Source organism: Corvus kubaryi, unplaced genomic scaffold, assembly GCF_017639235.1.
Source record: "Corvus kubaryi isolate FWS band 111438036 unplaced genomic scaffold, C.kubaryi_AGA036_p1.0 37382, whole genome shotgun sequence".
In the NCBI taxonomy this organism is placed as follows: domain Eukaryota; kingdom Metazoa; phylum Chordata; class Aves; order Passeriformes; family Corvidae; genus Corvus; species Corvus kubaryi.
Genome location: NW_024581124.1, coordinates 690,078 through 712,617, shown reverse-complemented (window position 1 = coordinate 712,617; position 22,540 = coordinate 690,078). Strand labels below are relative to the sequence as shown.

General features: G+C 40.7%; 1 protein-coding gene across 2 annotated transcripts; it reads right to left on the bottom strand.

The window, feature by feature from the left end:
- YPEL1 (yippee like 1) lies at positions 1-22,410 on the bottom strand. Of its 2 annotated transcripts, XM_042034707.1 has the most exons (5): positions 22,019-22,410; positions 18,084-18,366; positions 6,910-6,953; positions 5,378-5,486; positions 1-4,418 (listed from the first exon to the last, which is right to left on the bottom strand). In XM_042034707.1, the coding sequence occupies exons 2-5, from the start codon at positions 18,198-18,200 to the stop codon at positions 4,329-4,331; spliced, it is 360 nt and encodes a 119-aa protein (XP_041890641.1). In that variant the 5' UTR covers positions 18,201-18,366; positions 22,019-22,410; the 3' UTR covers positions 1-4,328. The 2 variants fall into 2 exon arrangements, with proteins under 2 accessions (XP_041890641.1, XP_041890640.1); XM_042034706.1 differs by lacking the exons at positions 1-4,418; positions 5,378-5,486; positions 6,910-6,953; positions 22,019-22,410 and adding an exon at positions 20,841-21,404 and having other exon boundaries at positions 18,183-18,366.
- Positions 22,411-22,540: the final 130 nt, after the last annotated feature.

Here is a 22,540-nt window from a genome sequence, read left to right as displayed (position 1 = left end):
TAACCCAACAAAACAATTGAAAGCTTTTATTGTGATACCTCGAATAGATACAATATAGTGAAACAACAAATGATGTACAGTACTGCTAGGACAAAACAGCAACACAGCCATGTCACCTGTAAAAGAAAGCGTTTTAAAGAGTTTAAGAAACGAGGCACAACTCAACTGCCATTTATGACTCATGCTTTAGACCTTAAACCACGCGTAACAGTCCTTTTAAAAGAAACCTCCGAAGCATCTGTTTCTTTTCCATTAAGTGTTTATACTGCTGGTTGGCTTAACATGAGTCTCAGTGAAGTCCAATAAAGTGTCCAAGAAGTTTAACAATAATTTGACAGCTTCTTCCTCTCATGGCCAATATCCAAGGCTGGAGATGACTGAAGTTTGGTCTGTGAGACTGGAGGTCACTGCTGCTGCAATCTGGCTGCTGAGATGAGCGGGCAGGAGGAGCCCTACGAGCGTCACTCAGAGGGAAGTGCATGGCCACCAAACCTGGTACCGCCTTGGGGAACTCTTGCACTGATCCACCAGTGGGAAATACAGATGACCTTTGGTTATGGGCGCAGTGGGGACTTGCTCAGCACCTCTGAGGTCAGTTTTTAACTCAAAAAAATATCATAACCCATATTCCCCCTCCTCTCCCATGGACTGCAAGCACACAGGCACAGCACCCACACAGGTCATTATGCTGGGCCTTGCTACTGAGGCATTAAGATGGAGCCATAACAATCTTCCTTCACACAGTTTGCCATTGTACAGCTTACAATCAACAAGGGAAATTCATATCCTGGCCCTTTTAACTGGTAGATAAAATTAAGATTATCAGGCTGCTAAAAGCATACAGCAGGAGTGGTTAGGTTGAGGAATCAGCAATCCCTCACCAAATTCTGCAGCTGATTTCACAGCAAGTTTGCAGTGTGACAGAATTTTTATACATGGCAGCATTGCCTTTTAGTAATCAAAAGGTACTTAAAGTAACCAGCCAAAGACCTCTAGGGTTTGGAGGCAGACTCAGTCCTGAAAAACCATTGTTTACAACCATTATTTTGGACCTAGACAGAGAATGTGTGGTCAGATTACTAAAGTCACACCAAATTATGATCAATTACTTTAGGACAGGCATGGCTTTAGAGGTTCAGTGGAAAAAAAAACTTTCAATACATGTACATTTTTGCTAGCAAATTCCTATGCATCCCAATGAACATTTCTTCTAAGCCAGCTCATAGTCAGTTCATTTGGTCCAAGAAAGAGCCAGCAAGAAACAAAGGTTCACAAAAGCTTTTTGTTACAGTTTATAAAAAACAAAATACAAAATAAATGTTAAGACCAACAATAAAAATAACCAGTACAAGTAACAAAAGTGCTCAAGTTGGAGGGGAAGTAAACTTGCCCAGAGCAAACACATACAAACTTTAAATATAATCTTCAATATATTACAAAAATTGGTTAGAGGGAAAACGCTTTAGTAAAATTTTTTTTCAAGTAAGTTTATTTTTCTTTCAAATGACTCCTGGAAGGTTCAGTGACCAGACTGACCTCTTTCACATCAGCCAGCAGTCATTGCTATCTGGATTCAACTTTCACCAAAACCAGTAACAAGAAGTCTCTATATCTTTATGAGGGGAGAAAGTAATCATTGATGCTGCCAAACAACATGGGAAGAAAATTCACATATTCCCTCAACAGAATAAGCCTCAAGAATTGTTACATGGCAGCATAAAATAGTGATTCTGTACTAGTTCTACTCTTTACTCCTTCTAAGCATCCATTCTCAATAAAAGACCAAAAAGAATATTGCTTTGTTTGGTTCTCTTAAAAGCCATAAACATCACATATAGGTCATTAACTCTTTATGCCAGTAGTCTGAAGCTCTATGTGCTAAGCACTTGAAGTCCCAACCTTTGGCATCAAAGTTAATTAAGGTTTTGGTGAAAATGTCCAGTTTGAAATATAAATAATGCACTGAAGAAAGAGGTTGAATTTCTAAGAATCAGACTGTATTATAGACAGCATTAGCTTACTAACAAGAGCTAGCCAAAGCCCCAATTTTGGAGAGAAAAATCTTTTAATACTTTGCATATTTTCTTTAATTTCAACTCTCTCTGGAAAAGCAGCCATTACTTTTGCCTTCAGTCCAGTGTACTGCCTCAGCAAGTCTGTAGCCAGGAAATAAGAAAAGCCCAAAGATACACAAACCTCACACAAGCTGTTCACAAGTATCAACATTGCAACGAGACTTAGAAGCCAACACAAACTTTTTGCTGATAGAAGTTTTAGTGCCTTCCTTGTTGGCAACATACATTGCAATGGTGGAAAACAAAATCCCAGGAATTCCAGGTCAAAAAAAGCACAAGACAGGCAACACCCAAGCCCATCTTACATCAACAATATTGTTAAAAATGAGACCTGATGTGAACACGAAGTAGCAACGTGTAAGCCACAAAATCCAGGTTGAACATGACTGTACCACCTCAGGCCTCTGGACTAAAACCCAACAGCTTGAACAAGTTACTTCTCTTACATTTTTAATTCATGGGTATCAGTCATGACAACATCTGGCAGGCAGTTCAGCCAGCCTGCATCACAAAGAATGTGTACACCTGGGAGGATGCTCTTCTCACTCCTCTCCACAAAAACACTGGAAAGCTGGTTTTAAAGATTTGTATTGCCCCTACCCATTGGCATAATTTTTCATGTCTGACAATTTCTAAAGTGCAGCAGAGTTCAGAAAGCCTATGAGAGATTCCCAAAAATGGAACAGCAGCAGCAGCACCTGTGACTAATTTCACAGGTGCCATATTAGAATTGTTACTGAGAGAAAGGGATTTCATATTGCAAGGCTTACTTATGTAGTGTTAAAGGGGTTTTTTTCCAAACATTTTGTCCTCGAGCATTAAAAGGATTAACATACAAAAAGTCTATAGAGACAGTTTAATTTGAGAATTAAGTTAGCAAATTTGCGTAGAGCGTTTCTTTCACAGTTGCTCAGTTTGCATACACAGATACCAACAGCTCATATTGTGCATACACTTTCCAGAAGTTTCTCTCATTAACTGATTCCATTAAAGAAACAGCATGAGAACAAAAGAGAAGGTGAGTTTCATATAAATTTTTATTATAAAAAGATACTTGGGGATGATTTAGCCAGCAAACCAGGAAACCCTTTCCCCACCCCCAAATTTTAAAAACTATCTTGCTATTTTATTTTATGAAAAAACAAGTCAAACTTCCCTTCCCCCTTTTTACTCCTCCTTTTCCTACAGGTACTATATTAATTTTCATGTCATAGGCTCTGGCCATTTCTCACAAAAATAAATATTTTTGTTCAAATGTAGCAGAAGACTTCAACAAGTTTCCTTGACATCAACCTCTTTGTCCAGTGCATTAGGACTATACAGTTACATGGAACCAGCCATAAAACTTTACTGATGCACAAGTCCCTGTTACTGGCAAAGGTACAGTACCAAAACTTTGTTTTTTCCTAATATACCAACTAATTTTTTTTTTCCAAAATAGAAGATGCATATATTTTTCCGTCTTTTTAATCTTTCAAGCTATAGTTTTATAAATTTTTTATCCAGCAAACTCCTTAGGGAATATGTTGGTTTTAAAGAAACATATTCTATAGCATTATTGATTTTAAATCTTTCTATGTTATTCCTTTAAGACACCAAACCTCTGTCATAACCTTTCCTAACAACTTGAGACCTACTAACTTCAGTCAGTGCAATTGAAGTAATTTTTTGAAGTGAGCACTGTACCTTTAACCAATTCACCTACAAGATGTACATAGGTTGTGGTACACTCAAATTTAAAAAAGAAATTAATAACTACAATACTGCATCCTCTTCACTGCCAAACACATCAGAAATTGCTACATATAAAAAAGCACCCCATCCCATACATTCTTTTAGACTGCTCAGGTACAGAACTTCTACAGGACTGGAGTGTAGGTGTTTAGGCAAGAAGCATGCACAGCAGAAGTAGCATTAAAGGCATAGGTCAGAGAGAGATGCTAACCAGTAAAATCCGTCTTCAATTAGTGAACTGCTTCTCTAGACTGAGAGAGTTTAGAAAAAGGTCATCCAAAATGTTCCAAAACAACTGTTCACACAATAATACACGTACAAAAAGAGGGAACTTACACAAGGAGAAAAGGCAAACATGGCCTGAAATAGCCACTTACACTACACTACTCATTTGTGAGGTTTCAGAGTTCAGTGATATTCTCAGGGCCACTCTAGCCAAGCTCTTCCTTTACTTTGCATTAGTCTTTGTAAAGCCTGCTCCACAGAATATAGTCCAAAGAGAAGGAAAAACGTTGTGGTTCACTCCCAGCCATTGTCTTTTATCATGTGGGCAAGTTCAATGATAAATTTTCCTTCTTTGTATTTCTGACTGCTCTCAAAAGCATGTTCCTGAAAAGGAAGGAAAAAAAAAAAAAAATCAAGACAACACTGCATTAAGCTTGGGAAATTAAGTATTTTAAACATCACACTCGCCTTAAAAATACAAACCAGGAGCTATTACAGTTAACAATCCATATTGGTTACACCAAGTAAGGGGAGGGAAGGAAGAAAGAGAGGTTGGAAAGCACTGAGAAGGAAACAGAAGCAACTTCTCCTAAGTGGAATCACCAGATCTACTGTACAGATCTTGCTGTGGAACTGTCCATGTTCTCTCTCTGCTTAGGGAATTTTAATGCTTTTTTTAAGTGAAGGTTAGGAAATGTTATGTGTGTTATTTCCTTATTCCCAGAAGTAATGAAAAGAGGGAGTGCAAACCTCTTCAAAACCTCTATATTCATCATGGGAATGCATTAGGAAAACTTCTAAGATCTGAAGCTACACTGAAGCAGTGAAAATCCTACATGCAACACCAAAAATCTAATATTTTCAAAACATCAAACTTGCAACACATTTGCAAGTGCACAGGTAAATTTTCAAACAACAGAACTGAGTCCACATTATTTGTAAACAGTGTAATATGCTCAGTACCATTTATTGTAATCAATATTTTTTCTGTATAACCAACTTTTGCAATCTAAGACATTACAGACTCACTTTGACAATTTCCCCCACCTGGTTTAGTGCATGTGTGCTTGGTAGTCTTGCAAAAAGATTACCAAATAAAGAAATATTAAATAGCTGTAATAGCACCTATAGCTCATGCTTGATTTGCAGTCCAGAATAAAGTTACTATCTGCTACAGCATTTCTGCAGATGCAAGGAAGCAAGACTATATTAGAGCCTGATATATACAAAAGCACCAGAGCTAACTCACCTAAACTATCAGGAAAGGTGCTACTCAATGGCCAACTCAAACATCTGTGCTTCAACATACAAACATTTCTTGAGGATTTAAGTCTATTACTTACATATTTCCATCCAAGAGTGGTTTTACAGTTTTCACAATAGATATCTGCTACAGCATGTAAACCTGTCAGAAGAACTCTCTCCTCTGCTGGACCACAGCCCACATTTACCCTGAAAAAAAGGGAGAAATTATATTAACAGCATGAGTGTGTTTCTTTTCTTACCATTCCCTGCCTTTTGTCCAGCAGACAAAAAACAGTTAAAAAAAAAGCCTAACTTATTCAATGCTGCAAAAGTAACTTCCTCTGTTACACTGAGCAGAGGGACAGAAAGAAAAAAGGGGGTTGTTTTTTGTTTTTAAATGGCTGTGCTGTCACTGTTGGTGATACCACTTACTCCCAGCAACAAAGACAAAGGAAGTTTAAATAGTTAAGCTTCCAGAGAACAGAACACTACACAGTAACTGGACACTTCTACAGTTTCAGGCTTTTCTTCAAAAACAATTTGAGACCTCTGTAATGGAAGTCTGTACCAGTGAATCAGCACCAACAGCTGAATTTAGAACCAGCTCCAAAATAGCAGCAAGGAAAAAGCCTCATAAATATTTCTTTGCTACAGATCAGCAGACTAAGCTCTGATGAACAAACAGCAATTTCAAAACAAAACACCCCATGAAGTACTGCATCAAGCCAGTTTTTCCACAAAGGAGTCTATGCAGAAAACATGAGGCAAGACTAAACCAAGTTTTTAGACAGTTTTAAACAAGAGCAAAATTTTGCTATTTTTGCTGTTGTAGTACCAGATTCTTACTGTAAGATTTATAGCAGAAATCCCAAGTCACCACTGAATGACTACATATTAAAAGAATTTCAAGGATCTGCAATCAAATCCTTTGCAGTTACAGTTCCATTATCCTGGTCAAAAATAGACCAGGACACTCAACTGCATCTCTTTTTCAAAATGCTGCAACACAAAAAACTGCTGAAAAATAAAGACAAAAAAGCAATCCTGCATATTAAAAACTCAAAATACACCCATTAACAAATGCAAAGAGCCTTTCATCAAGGGAAGGACATGCCTAAGATGGCAAATATTAGGCTTGATAAGATCACAAAGATCTTTTCCCTCTAGCACATTTGCAATATTCAAGGTCATTTAAGATGTACCAGGTTTACTGAAACATTAACCTGTAAATGTATCCAACTATCAGACTGGGAAATTCTTTAGACCACACCAGAGTTGTCTAAAGAAAATTTACAGTCACTCAATATATTGTGACTTCTGGAGTATCTCAGAATGGCAGATCCCACTCAACACAGTTACCATTACATACACAAAAGGAATTTCACATTAAGACACTCCCCTAATCTTTCAGCTCTTAGCAGAATTACTTAAAGTACAAGATAAACTCATATGTGCAAAGGAATGCTCCAGAATCAACCCAGTAGCTCTTTAATAACTATTGCTGGTGAGTAAAGCCAGCATTTAAAAGAACAGGGCAAAGTACAGCTACACTAATTCCTACTGTTTTCCACTTTGGAAGCATAAAGTTACACTCTGCAGGTGGTGTGCAGAACCATAACCACATACTTACACAGAATTGAAGAGGTAGGCTCGTCCCTGGCTTCCCTGGAAGGACTGCATTTAAAAAAAGAAAGAAATTGCACTTGTTAAACACAAAGTCCCTCCAAACAAAAAACCAAATAGTTCCAGAAGGGTATGTTAGTAAACATAAAATGATAATACAGATATAAACTATTTCAGGTCAATTACTTTATACCCGTTCTTTGTAGGAAAGTCTGGTCAGACAAGTTTTCACCTACATTAGATTTTTAGCAATGATTTCATTTTACTTTGTCAAGTGCTATTGCTCAAAATCAGACATCCATAATGCAAGCAAAACATAGTTTTTCCTACCCCTCTGCAAGATATCAATTCTCATTTTCCTAGACATCCTTCATGCTAATTGAAATAATCTGCTTTTAACTCAAAGGGAATTACTCCCATCTCCTGTCTTCCCCTGCTGCAGCCAAAAGATGATTTATTTCAATTTCATTGCACCATTTGATATAAGACCAGTGAAATTCTGGACCAAGCATAAAACCAGCATACTGCACTCAGGAAATGCATCTGATCAGTTTATAATTCACAGATAAGCTCAGCTTCATTTTAGTAAGACAACTGTTACCCTCAAATGCCTGACCCACAGGCATATGCTTTCAAATCTCTCACATTCCTGATGGATTATGGACAAATGATGACTGTTAGACTTTCTTGGCTGGATCTAAATTAATATTTTAGTTCAGAGCAGTAGCACAGTTGTGAATTAAAACCCCTAATCAGCCACACTTACTGGGGGCTGGTTTGGCTTGGGAAGCAGTTTCAGTGCCTGGAAACTGCACCCTTGATCCTTCTGAACCAACTAAACCAGCAGCTCTTGCATGCACTCAGCAATGTTAATGCAGACACAGACCTGAACCTGTGAGCAGGCTGTGAGATGTGGACATCCTGGGAGAACTTGTGAGCAGAGCAGAGCCAGCCACAGGTAAAACATTCAAAACAAAACAGACACATCACTGCTTTCATCTGGTTCCTTCTGCATTGAATTACCAAGTAATTTAGACACAGCCATTACTTCCCATTCAAACAGGATCACACTGGAACTGAGTTTTTCTTTTTTCTCTCTTCCATACTGAATTCCACTTTTAAAAAAATCTGTAAACGGTCTTAATTTCTTTTTTCTTCCAGCCTTTCCATTATCTAACCAACTTTCAAAGAAAATTAACTATTTTATCCATGACGCAGAGAAAGTACAATTGTTTTTAAGAATCCCTGTGGTTCTAGTGTTGAACATCACAGACCAACTTCTCAGAGGCCTGCATTAGATCAACATGGAAGGTTTTTGGAAGGAAAATATCAACCTGAATACTTTTGCATGGTTTTAGTACCATCAGGCATAAAACCATAGGCAGAAGGTCCTTTCTGTAAGAGATTCTTCTTCTGACATGTATTTAGTTACATCATTACAAGTCATTTGACACTAAAATAGGTATTTTGCTAGTCTACCAACTAGCAACACAACAGCAGTTAATTCTTGTCTTTTAATTACTCAGAACAGTTTGCCAAAAAAAAAAAACCCAAACCAAACCTTGTAAAAGGAAAATGCATATAAATGAACCCTTTTTGATCAGTATTAACCAGATTATATACTGCAATAAAGAATGTTTAAAGAAATCCATGCCTCTGGACTACTCTAGGTAGCAATAGTGGCAGAGTAGTTACATCTAGCCCTTACGTACTTGCAAAATCTTGTATTAAGATGAGAAATTCTACTTAACAGTTTATAGCACTGCTATTTTATTATTTTAGCAACCATTTAAAAGAAGTATTGAGAGAACATATTACTGTTCTCCCCAACTACTTGAAGGGAGGTTGTAGCAAGATAGGGTCAGTCCCTTCTCTCACCTAACAAGTGAGAAGACCAGAGGAAACGGCCTCAGGTTGCACCAGGGGAGGTTTAGGTTGGATACCAGGAAACATTTCTTCACCAAAAGGATTATCAAGCATTGGAACAGGCTACCCAAGGCAGTGGTGGAGTCACCACAGACACAGACGTGGCACTTGGGAACATGGTTTGTGGTGGACTTGTCACTGTTGGGTTTGTGGTTGGACTTGATGACCTTACAAGTTTATTCCAACCTCAGTGCTTCTAAGGAGGTTCTAACTTTAGCAAAGACAAAAGAGAAAGTATTGTCTCCACCAGCCAGAACTGCAAGTCTTATTTTTCACCAGGCAAGGAAAACCAGATAGGCTGTGCAGGACAGTGAAAACTGAAACTTCAGATGGGACTGACCCTGAAAAGGGGATACTTGGTTGAGGAGAGAGTCTGAACTGCTCTGCCAGAAAGTAATTTATCCTTACACCTGCCTTTAAAACAAACAAACAAAAACCCCACCAATAGTTCAGTTCTCCTGAGATACTTAAACACACATCACAAAACTGGCAGAATGGTGCAGACCTACAGTCTGCAGTCCCTACAGAATAACCAGGACTTTCTAGACTAGAGCCAGTAACAAACAGAGAATGCTTACTGTGGGTGAAAACAAAAACTCTTCACATATATACTCTTAAAAACTGCCCACTAACAAATTAATAACTAGCCTGGGTAAAACATGCATTAATTTAGAGAAAACTACAGATGTGCAACTCCAAAATTTAAGAAAAAGCAAAGGAGACACTTTAAAAATCCTCTTAACTCAGTAAGAAGTAATCGTAAAACTAGAACTTCCTTGTTTCACATACCTGAAATTATTAAAAAGAACTTCCAAAGCTATGATGACCATGATATTTGCTTAAGCTATTGTAAAAATTCTTAAAATTAAAAAAGTGGCAGCCATTTCCCCTTGCTTTAAAAACTCCATGTTGTCAATTAGAATTCACAAATCCTTTTTCAAACTGCACCAAGAACTACTCTCTATTAATCATGTGCTAGTTTCTCTATTTATATGTAATTACACATGGCAATCATATACAAATTAATGTGGTGGGTAGGGTTTTTTTGTCTGGTCCTATATAATAATTTTTAAACTACTTATATGCCATACCTGAAGTTCCCCAGCAGGATGGGGAAGAAAAAAAGACTCCAGAACAAAATAAGAGTCAGGGGACCTTCTGAACAATCTTATGCAATTATTTCTGCCAAGTTTATGTTTAGTCTTGACTTAGTATCACCTAATAAAAGCTCTCCTTTGACCCTGCATTTTTCAAAATTAAGCAGAGGGCAGTAACAGGATGCCAAGAATAGCACAAAAAGCAGCTCTTCCCCTCTCTTCTTTCATAAGCTGAAAAAAAATTCAAGCCAAATGAAATAAAAACCACAGGTTGGAAAGCACTGCTTTAGTTGTTTTTCTTTTCCTAATATATTTTTAAAGATGACTTGACTTTTCTTGCGCCCTTTGCTTTGTTGCTCTAGACATCTTGTACTCTCCTAGGTTTATTTTCCCACAGAAATGGCCATTACCTTCTAATCTTCAGGATTATCAAGGTAGAGTGGAGGGAGAAGCAACACAAAACCTTTTCCTCTGTCAGTGGCTCTAATAAGAAAGAGTGTTCACAAACATCTCACTGTAAAAAGCTCCTCCATTCCAGCCTTGCTTCTGTTCCCAGAGTATGACTGATTCATTTGATACCATCTTTTCTTACCTACACTCATGTTTAGAGGCTAAAGATTGTATTTACATGCCACAGAACACTTGTTTCCTTGCCCAGCTGCAAAGAGCAAGTTCCTCCATGTTTACATCACTCAGATAACTCAACAGGAACCTGCAGCAACTTGTGCAACTGCATTCTGGAACACAGAATGCAGGTCCAGGCAACTCAGACTTCCCTTTAAAACCAGTGTCCAACCACACCATCTGTGTTTCACTGAGCACTGAATGGTCTGCAATCCAGCCATGCAGAACTCTTATACACCTACTGGAATAAAAGCACTGCAAAGATATCCATTTTTAAATTCCTATGCTTTTTAATTTTTATTATGAATCTCTTGTCGGCACTTGGCAGTCATAGTTTCTTATTCACATGAACAGCTGAGATTTTTTCCCCAAAAACTGTACTCAAACACCACAGAAAGGTATACATCTGGCACATATGCATTCTCCTAATCACAGAATATTAACGTGTAGGGTTCCACCCACTAAAAGATGTAAGAAAGATTTTATTATCAGAGTTCTACTTTCTGATGCATCCTACTGCTAGAAATTAAAAGAGGACAACTCAGTTTGGCACTTGAGCTACTTGCTAAGCTTGTAACTTGGCTATAAACAGAATATTTTGCATAACCAGAAAAAAATTAATACTGAACATTTGTTTTTACCAGCACTAGGTTTCTCACACTCTGCACTGTATGATTCAGTTACACTGATATGAATTTTAAGAGACTGACAGGTTAAACGCCTTGTGTGTCAACTGCTCAAAGAAAATTAAAAAGTATTTTAAATGGCAGTGTCAAGGACTAACTGGCATAACTGTTCAAACCAGTCTCCAGACAAACTGCTCTTCAATAGAATAAACATCACCTATGCAAACACAAACTTTAACTTTGCAACATTCGTTCAGCACTCCCAAGATCACAAGCACTATACATAAATCAAAACTAAAGCAGAATATTCTATTCAAACTGAGTCTTAAATATGTCTTACCCATTAGAGAGGAATTGGAACAGAATGGCAAGTGTGTTCATCAATAATGACTCACACCAACCAGGATTTTTTATTTAGAAGCTGGGCAATTCATCAGTTCAACTAATATCTGCAGTTGAACTTTAAACTTGCTATAAGGCTGATTTTTCATGGTCCTCAATTAATAATACTGGATTGATTTATGAGTTAACTTATTCCTTAGAAAATCCACATCTTACACCAGCTGCCCATTTATACAGAAGGATGTACAAGATCTATCATGTTTTCTTGTTTCAGCACAGCTGAAAGTATCTAGAATGTCTAACAGTTATCAGCAGTAATGTCCAACTGTGCTCACAAACTACAGTAAAGTCAACTGCAAGAATAGTTTGGAACTAGGATCTTTCCAAGTCATCTGACAGACCTCTGTCACCAGTGTATTATGTAGTAAATATATACATGTTTCACTTGCACACTTGCACATACCTGCAGAATTAGGTATGATCTATGCTTGTAAATTAAACCCACCCTTACCTCTAGTGCCAGGATTAGCTGTTTGACCCAGGAGGAAAGGAAACAGCAGTCAAGCAGAACATGTATTTACTGCCCTAAGGCACAGCTGAAGGCATGGGTGGGGGAAGGGATGCTACTGAAAAGCTTATGCCATCAATTATTCCCCACAGATGGGATTAGATTGCATGGCTAGAGATCACGCTCCACAGCAAATATCCCAGGAAACTGCCATCTTAGCATGTATTGGGGGCAAGCAGGGCTATTCTGAGCAAGTCACAGTGGCATTAACAGTGTCTGCAAGCTACTCAAAACACAGAAATAAAATATTAAAGAATGAAAATGAAAGAAGTCCATAGGATTTTGTTCAGTTTCATTTCCTTGAGTTTCCTTTCATTTGCTGGAGTTCCCTTTACAAGCTAAGATAGATAAAGCTGAATCACTTCTCTGAACAAATAAGCACATTGGGGAAATACAGAAAATTGTATTTGTAGGGGCAGGATTCCTAAAGTAAACCAGAAACACAAGGGCTCTGATGTCTGAAATTATCTCCTCAGCAAGATGCATCACAGATTGTAAGGATATCCTCTCACTTCAAGACTTGCAACATAAATTCAGAAAACTGAATTCAACACAAGCTACAGACAAAAAAAATTATCGGGGGAAAAAACCCCCACATTTGTTCCATTTGGTATTTCCCTCACATCCAATTCCTTGATAATGCAGACCACCAGACATGCTGCTACTCAGCTGCTTCCTAGGCAAGTTCTAGAAGACTCCTTGATTTTTTAAGTTCACTTCCATTCACTTATTTACTGAATTGAATAAAGCATGTTAAAAAGTTTGATATGTAGAGAATAACCTTAAAAAATTCTACCCCAAAACCTGCATGCCTGCAAACCTGGCAAATGGTATTTCCTCAAAGTGAAGACTTTGTCAGACAGGACAAGTTATCTTGACCCATGCAGCATCTTGAATAGATTTCACAAATAATTATATCAAAATACGCAGAGTAGAACACTTCCCTGGCACTTTCCAACTCCTTTAAGCTTTCAAATCTATTCTTGGATGTTTTCCAAAGATTGCCTCTCTTTCAAAAAGTAGATTCTTCCCCCAGAAGAAAAAAATGAACCCAGAAAACTAGAAGCCTCCTGGGGAAAAAAATTATCACCAGAATATTTATGAAAATGAAAATGTCCTTCAAGCGTACATAAAACAGGCCCAACTATGTTTCCAAATACTCATTGTATCATAAGCAAAGGAGGATTACAAATTGAACCAAGCTAAGCACAGCATATTTACTTAAAGACAATAAACCCTTTAAAAAATTCCTCTTGATCTCATCAGTTAAGCAGTGGGGGACAGAACCACAGATTGCTAAGCAAGGCTAAAAATGTTTTTGCATCTATTTAGACTGAAGACTCTTCCTTCTCATCAATAATAGAAGAGTAATCATACTGAAAGCCTTGGAAAACTAAATTTAACCACCAAGATCATTCTTTCACCCACAAGTGAAAGAAGGGTGCAAGGATTTCCCAGTGCAGTCAATGACAGTTACATATATACATATATATATATGTGTGTGTGTGTGTGTGTGTATTTCTTTACATAGAACTCATTCTTGAAAATATTGACACATCTAGTCTTGTCTGTGACTTCACATGACTTTTTCCCCCTCTGGTCAGATATGCTTTGCAATGAATGAGACAGAAGAAAGTGACAGTATTTATACAAAATAATCCAAATTCTCTCCATTCCCAGAATTAAGGCACACTGTAAAATGTTTCAACAATCTTTCAAGCAGGTCAACCTTGAGTAACAAAACATTATCCTTTGCAGTATGTCCACTAGGTTCCAAGATTTCTATTAAGTATTTTGTACTTTTTTTTAATTTGTTGGATCATACCTGAAGTTCTACGCAACTACTGGAACGTAGTAGGTACAAGCCATTCTCAAGTGCTTTGGGATTTATGCTCTTCAAGTAACATTTGTCTCCTATAAAATTAACTGCTCCTAATAATCACTGCACATTTCCTACTATTACATAACAAATCAAAAGAAAGCTCTTTCAGTTAGGCCTTTCACAAAACTTATTCCAGAATTGCTCCAAGAGCAGCAAATATGTAACATTTTATTCAGGCCACACAAGTGGCCACCTCCCCTTTACTTCAAGGAGTCTTGTAGAAGTTATCTCAAAATATAATTATGTTTGGATTCTTTTAATTATTATTAACATAGACTGTTTATATATATATATACACATATACATATTTATATATATACACACATATACTGTTTAATAGCACTTTTTATGTGCTATTTGAACATCTTAAATCCATGAAGTGCCTCCTATGGTATCAATTCTAAATCCACTAAGTGCTTCCTATGGCATCAGCTCCTTGCCTTACTCTTACATTAAGAGCTGTGGTTGTTTGCTCATAGTTTACTTCTCTTCTGTGCCTACAGTCATGATAGGGTATGATTCTAAAAATATTTGCCTCTTTAAAGAAATTTTTAAAAGCCATAGATTCTTCCCTGTCTTGTGAACATACTCCAGTGTAGTGATGACTGGCTTATTCCTTCTCATAGCAAATAATATTTGAACATCCACTTTGAAGTCTTCACCAAAGAAAGAGAAAATCCAGCACTCACAGACCTGTTAGCAATGCATTCAGTCATGCCTAAGATGCACCTGACACCACTTCAAACTTACTTCAATTAAATGTCACCTAGTTTATTAGCTCTCTGACTGTGTATCCTTCAAATTAATGGTTTCCCCGAGATAACTTGGAGAGTTATAAATTTTTATGGCAAGTGTTCATATATGTGTGCATGTGTCCAGCTGTACAGACTAATGTTTGTCATTCTCTACTGCCAATGACCTCCCAGTTTGGGGCTCCTAATCTCAACCAGTCTTCTTCCCACACCTTCCCCAAGTTCCTTCCCAGCTGCAGAAAACACAAGGTTCTTACAGAGTGAAAACCTCTAGAAATGTATGTTTTAACCACTAATATCAAGTTGATTTCAACACTGGGCAACACACAGAGCCCTTTCACAGCTGCAGAGAAAACTAAAACCACAACTGAATTCACTTGAGCAGGTAACACATTTTTGTCCCGTCTCATTAATCTGCGTTCTTTCTTCTAAGCCATTGCCAAGACTCTTGGTTGCCATTTTATCACCAGCAAGGGCACAAGAAAAAGAGAGCTTTGTGATTCATTCCAGGGCAAGAAAGAGATCCTGCTGCTCAAACAGAACAGAAATAAAATGAAAAGGTGATTCGTGTATGCTGCCATCCTTGTTAGACAACTGACATCAACAGTTCTCAAAAGCAGAAGAATTGCAAATCTGTATTAAAATCAGGTATTCTGAGGATCAGAATCAAAGGGATGATTGACAGACACATGCAGCACTTTTTGCTTTTCCATGACAGACCAACATTTAAGAGAAACACCACTCATTTCACAGTACAGCTTATCTTTTCAGCTTCAAGTCAAAAAACATTACAGTGTCAGGTGTAATAAATCCTTATACCACATTAGAAAGCCAGTTGGAGCTGCTTTAAATTAGAAGTGCACCGTATATTTTGGTTCATTTTTCCTGACCCCACACAAGGAAGAAAATCACCATGTACCCAGGAAAGATGGGGTGAGGGACAACCCCCAAAGGAAGCAGCTACAGCCAGGCATGAAATAAATACTGTTTGCCTTTATCTGCTGCAGAGGACCTGTGGCACTGGGGTTCTGGACTGAGATGGTACAGGAAGCATTTGGAAGAAAGCAATAATCTGCAACCAAAAATTGTATTTAGAGAATGTAACACAGAGCTTCAGCTTTGAACTAGGCCCTCAAAGTAAGGCAGCAGGGGGAAATCAGGTTGAACAGTCTAAGACTACTCCATCAATAAATCCAAACCAGCCCAGGAACCACACTGTTCTTAGTTAACTTTACATGGTTTAGAATCAACTTGCTACGCTTCAGGTTGGTTTGTGCTTGTTTGGGGTTTTTTTCCTGCATCTGAGTAGTTACAGTAACCAGGATTCTAGATATGTTAAAAAACGGTATCTCTCACTGACCTAAGTTCATTGCACATAATGTGCCTCAATGAAGGCACTTCAAGAGTTCAGAAAAAAACAATCAAACTGTATTTGCACTCCCCACCCTCCCCAGGGCCAGCTGTACTTATTTTTAATGATCCAAGTCTATCTATTGCTTTGCAGTTGTTTCCATCAGAAGAACTTCTCCAGTGTTGGATTGTGTAAAGCTTTAGCCTAAGGAGGATGGGTTTTCCAAAGCTATGTCCCAAATACAAGTACAATAGATGACAAATGTTCTTTTTATTTCAAAAAACATACAAAAAAAAATATCTCACATTTAAATGCATTTCTCTTTTACCATACAGATTTAGACAATAAAATACGGTTAAGAAATCTTAAATTGACAAAATATGGATCAGCTGTCAAATAAGCATATGGTCAACCTGCAAGTACAAATACTTTTTTAACGTGTCTTCACCAAAAATTAAGGAAGCCAGAAATAAAGCAGACTCCACCTCTAACACCCTTCCCAACACCATCAGAAACAACTTAGAAGTAATTACTTGTATTCACTATAGATTTTTTGAAGAGTCCTCTAACAATCAAATTTTCAATTCAAAGAAAACATAAGGTTTGAAATTATTTATGAAGCTGTAAGATGAACACATGATTTGCTTAACATATTCAAAGTATTCTGTTGACCAAAGCTCCCAAACCCCTGGAGAAAACCGGCTATGTGGCAACTGTGGCAGCTTAGCTGACGTGCAAAAAATCTAAGTCCACAAAAAGAAGAGCTTCCTATTAAGTATGTGTTGGATTGCATTTTCTCAATTAATTAATACATCTCGAGACACAGCAAAAAAATTTCTTTCTTCCTGTAGGTATCTACAACCTGAAGTTCTGGAAAGATGAACCCCTCCCAGTATTTTTTGGCCCAGAACACAAAGTGAATAATGTAACTATGAGTGCTTGCAATTTAGAACCCAGTGGTGCCAAAAAGGCCTCTTAGATTCTGAAATCAACATGGAAAAAAATTAAATTCAAGTAAAAGGAAAAAATTGTATGGGGAAAACCCATTATTTCCTGATAGCCCCTGGATAAACAAGCAGGTATACTTTCTCCTCACCCAAAGAAAACCTAATTCAGAAGCAGCAGCATTCTCAACTCCTCCCATCTCTTCAGCACCAAAGAGCAGCATCACCTTAGTGCTGCTGAACACACAAATATACAGGAGCAACAGAGAGAATTTTTAGTGGCAAACCCTTTATAACTAACTTTATTTGACAAAGTACTTATATAGAGAACATTTTGTATTAAAAAGTTTGAAAAGCAACTGAAGTGTTTTCTCCAGGACAGTATAAAGAGTAATTGAATCAGGAGTTTGTTTGAAGCAAAGAATGAATCAGTCTGTCAAGTATTTATCCCACACTTCAAGCTTTCCTACATATTTCATACATCACAAGTCTTGGTTTCTTCTAGCAACAGGGAAGAAGGGCAGGCCTAGCCTGTTTCAAGGTTCCACCTACTCTCTAAGCTTACACAGTCCAACTATTCTGAACATCTCTGGCTAATCATATTCCTCAGGAGCTGGTAGACAGCAAAAGTGTGTTTACAGATTCCATAACAGAAGCGGGACACTCTGGAAACAGACAGTTTTGTGACCTTCAGTCCAAGAGAGTCAAAAATAATCTGTCTGGAATAACCATAACCAGAATAATTTCCCTACCCAGTGATCCATGCTTTCATCTGACAGTTTTCCTTAGCTGACTTTTCAGATACAACAGCTCACAAACAGTACCCACCTGACAGCAGACAGAGGTTGTTAACATGGGGAATATATTAGATTAACCTTTATGTCACATTCAGAAGTTTCCAGAATATATCCAGTTCTCAGTACACAACATGTATGACCCGAGAGTGAACCCAGGAAAGATACTCTGAAGTACGCATCAATTTGCATCCCTTATCTACTGGGAGTGGTGTCACAGTGACAACCATTTTGGTTAAGAAATAATTCATGAGGTCTCTAAAGAAACCACTTGCCTTGGAGATCAATTCATCGTGATTGGCGAGATGGGCTCTGCAGTGGATACAGCTGTAGGTTCGATGGCAGTTTGGCAGGTAAGCCTGGAACGTTTTTGATTTTGTCATTTTTACCATCTCTGCTGGTGGCTCCTCACTCAGCTCAGGGCTGGCACTTGAAGAATTACAACTTTGCTGAACTCGCTGACAAAAGAAACACTGGAATATGCAAGCAAAAGCCGTTGTTGTTCTGGAGTGTGTGTGGCACTTTCCACACAAATGACAGAAGAGAAACAGTCACAACCTGTAGGTGAAAAGAGCAGAACAATTAGCAGCTTACAACAAGACCAGAGTTAACTTGTTATTCAGCAAGTCCAGCCATAAAGCAAAGCGTTATTTGGAGCAAATGCCTGGCTGCACTACAGGCCCCTTTTTCTAAGGGGCTGCGCAGTTCAAGTTCCATTCAACACAGCAAAAAGCAGTTCTGTTCCACTAATGGCTTCTACTCCATCACACTTCTAATGAGGGACGAGAGTCAAACAGTTCTCCATGAAACAGAAGCACTTTCTACATTATACCAGGTGTACTCTTTAAGACATCCTTGCAGAAAATCACACTAAAAATGTAGGGAATATGAGAAAGTTAATTGTTTTTTAAGTTCTAGTGGTCAGTTCCAATATAGCAAGCAACAAGGCATTGTGGAAAACACTTGCTCTGTCCAACAGCAAATATATTTTGTAAATTTGCACTTCAGTTTTCAGCAAAAATCTTGCAGTATCACATCTGGCTTTGAGTCAAATACCAAGTAAAATGCTGCCACCCTATTCAGGGATCCGTGTCTACTCCTGTTTCAAGCTCTGCAGAATTATGCCTTCAGGCAAAGACCTTCTTGACTGGTGTCCTGATCAAAGCTAATTAGGTACTTCCTCACTGTACCTCAGAATAGCCTTAATAGAAGCTACCAAATCCACAATCTGATACTGAAGCTAAATTCTGCAGAGAGAACACCCAACTGCATCCTTAATCCTCAGAGTGCATTTCAGAGACATTGCATGTCAGAGCATGCCAGACCCTCCTGCTATGCTGGAAAACAAACTTTTTTAGTTTGCCTGAAAACGAAACAGATTCTAAACACTGGTAACATCTACGGGTCTGTCAGAGGCCAGCAGTTCCCAGGCTATGCATGCACCGTGCTAATGAGCACTGCGAACACTGCACAGTCACTTATGTCATCGGCTGTCAGGTGACTGCCAGAGTAGGTCAATAGCACAAACAGAAATGAGAGACAATATAAGGAATTTACAGTATGTTGATCCAGCTAAGAGCATGCAAATGACTTATCACAGTTGTAAACTGTGTGCAGGGCAGCACTAACCACTCTTCCAGCAGTAGGATAGTGGTAATACAGCTAGAGCAGATAATGAAAGCCACATAAATTAAAGACCGTTTATAGGAAGCAGTCACTGTGCTTCAAAAGAAGCCTTGAGAAAGCAATCTGCACAGCAGGCCCAGCACATGAGACAACCAGAGCAAAACTTAAAGGGTTTCGGTTTAAATATATTTTTTTAATTCTAAGCAGAAGAAAACTCAAACTACTGAAGGACGTGCTATAAGAATTTCTTACACAAAGAATTGCAAGGGCAGAGATAAGCCACAAACAAAACACGTAACACAACACAGGCAATCCAAAAAAATAAACAATCAGAACAACCTGTCATCCAAAGCATGGGTCTACACATGAGACTGATTGGGAAAACATTTGATAAGGAATATATTTATATGTTTGAAGTATTAATCTATTTGGCATGAAGAGCAGGACTTAAATATTAATAGTAATTTAAACAAATATTATATACTTAGTGTCCCAAGATAATTTAATTACAACTGCACAAGGAAGAATAATTACATCATTTGCAGAAAATAGCTTGCTCTTGTAGAACAACTAGATACGAAGCCACATTTATTAGAAATAAGATATACAAGAAAAATAACCTAAGAACATGAGGTTCCCATTAAATTCCCTGTTTGAACTCGATGTTAGATACAGATCCTGTGTAGGTTCACAGAAACAGACAAACCCAGAAAAAAAACAAGGTTTCAGAATGAAAGGCAGCACATGGTAAGGCATTTTAACTTTGGCTTAAATTAAACCCTTTCCACCAGTAATTGAAACACGAGTTCAATCCCTGCAAAAGTTCAGTAGGTGTAAATGTGGCACTTGGGGATGTGGGTTAGTGGTGGCCTTGGCAGTTCTGGGTTAATGGTTGAACTCGATGACCTTAGAGGTCTTTTCTAACCTTAACAATTCTGTGATCCTGAACGTAAAAGGAAAGTATTTTTCTTCAAGGCATTCCTAGAAGTGTTTTAAATTCACACTTCTAAAGGCAATCTGGACTCTTCCAGATTCAATGTACCAGGTTCTTCAACTACAGAAATTAAAGTAACTCCAAAGCTCGTTTGACAATACTGTATTTGATATTGCTCTCTTCAAAAAGACGACTGTTTGATATACACCATAGGAACCACGGACTTGTTGTGCCGTTAAAGGCGCAATTCAAAACAAACCATTTCCTAGCTCGCTCTAACAATGGTAAATAAATCCAGTCTCACTTCCCTCTCATAGTTACGAGCAGTTCCTCGGGCTGCTGCTCATTATTCCGCACAGAAGAGATTAAAAACCTGCACCAGCTATTTCTCTCACTCTTTCTCAAAGCCCGTGCTTTGGTCCTGCGCAGACACAGGTGTGTCTCCTGAAGCTCTACTTGTGTTCGCACCTACCAGTTCAGCGCCCAGGGGCTGTCCCGGCCGCCGGAGCCGCGCACGGCGATCTCCGCCCTCCTCGCCGGGGCTGCCCCGCCACGGCCGCCCCCGAGCTCCGAACTCCCCCCGGGGCGGGCGAGCAGCGGCCCCGTCCCGCCGCCCGTGACGTCACCGGGGCGGGGCGCGGGGCGGCCAATGGGGCGGGGGCAGCCCCGCCCCGCGCGGGTCCCGGATGTGTAAACAAACACCCCGATAAGCGTGGCGGGGGGCGGGGGGGAGGCGGCCCCGCACGGGCCCCGCGCCGCCGGCCGAGCAGCGGCTGCCTGCCGCGCGTGGGACGGCAGGGGACGTGTCAGGAACCGGCCTGCGGGGCTCCAAGGAAGGAGCGACATTGAAATACGCTTAAAGAGTCTTTGGGCAGCTGCACAAAGCCGGACACACAGCCTGTGCATGTATTGTCAGTAACCTGCGGTGAGCTTACTCCAGCAAGGAAAAAAATCTCCAAGTTAAAGACTAAGCCACAGGAGTCTCGTTTTCACCTTTGCATACTGGGAAATAACAGGAGAAAAGAAGCGCGGAGAAAGTTACCGACTGACACCCCGCTCCCCCGCCGGGAGGGAGCCGCTGGCCGTGCGCCTTTAAGCCGTTTCCTCTCTCACGCCGGAGCACGAAGCTGCCGCGGCGGGTGACGCCGCTGCCTTTTCTCTCCCCACCGCAGCGATGCCCGCAGGACAGTGGCTCGTTCCCCCCTCTACCCGCCGGTACGGCCGCGCGGCCACCCGAACACGGCCCCGCGCTGCTCCGGCCGCCGCCGGCCCCGTGCAGGGACCCACCGTGCCCGGCCCCGCGCGGCGCGGGGAGAGCGTGGGGGATCCCACCGGCCCCCGGCTCGCCGAGCCCTGCCTCGCCCCCCCTCAATTATGTAAATCGCCCTTACCCGCCCCGCACCGAGGAGGCTGCGGGCACACAGCGCTGCCGTCATTTCCAGGCGCTATAAATAGCGCCCAAGCCTCCTCCCGCCAGCAAAGTTGCCTCAGCGGCCCCGCGCACACGGGGGACCGCGGCCCCCCCGGCCGGGGCGCAGCACGGGGCTCCTCTAGCAGCCACCTTCCGCCCATTCCCCCCCCCGCCCCGTTCCAAAAAAAAAAATCCCAGTACACGGAAGAGGGGCCGCTTCTCGCCCGCTCGGTACTCACCGCTGCGCCGCGCCGACTCCGCTCCCAGCCCGGGCTCCGAGCAGCCCCCGGGCCCGTCTCCCTTAGGGGGCACGGGTAGGAGGGGAGGCGGGATCCCCGGTCCTCGCGCGGCGGGCAGCGAGAGCTCCGCGCCGGGCCTTCACCGAAAAACAAAGAGGGGGGATCAGGGGGAGGGGGGGGGGGGGGGGGGGGGGGACACGACGGCTTCCCTCGCCTCGAAGGTACCGTCTCGGCAGCGGCCGCCGGGAGGTCATAGACGGGGGCCGGGCGCGCGTGTGCCGCGCTGAGGGCCGAGGAGCGGCCGAGGCATCGTGCCGTGCCCGTGCCGAGCGCTCCACCCGGGCTCCCGCTCCCGCTCCCGCCGCCGCCGCCGCCGCCTTTGTTTTGCTTTGCCCCGGCCCGGCGGCGCAGCGCCCGTTAAACGCGCTCCCCCCGCCGCCGCCAGCCAATCCCCGCGCGCCCTCGCGCGCGCGCGTCCCCCGCGCCCGGCCCCGCCCCTCCCGGGGGGCGGGCAGAAGTGGC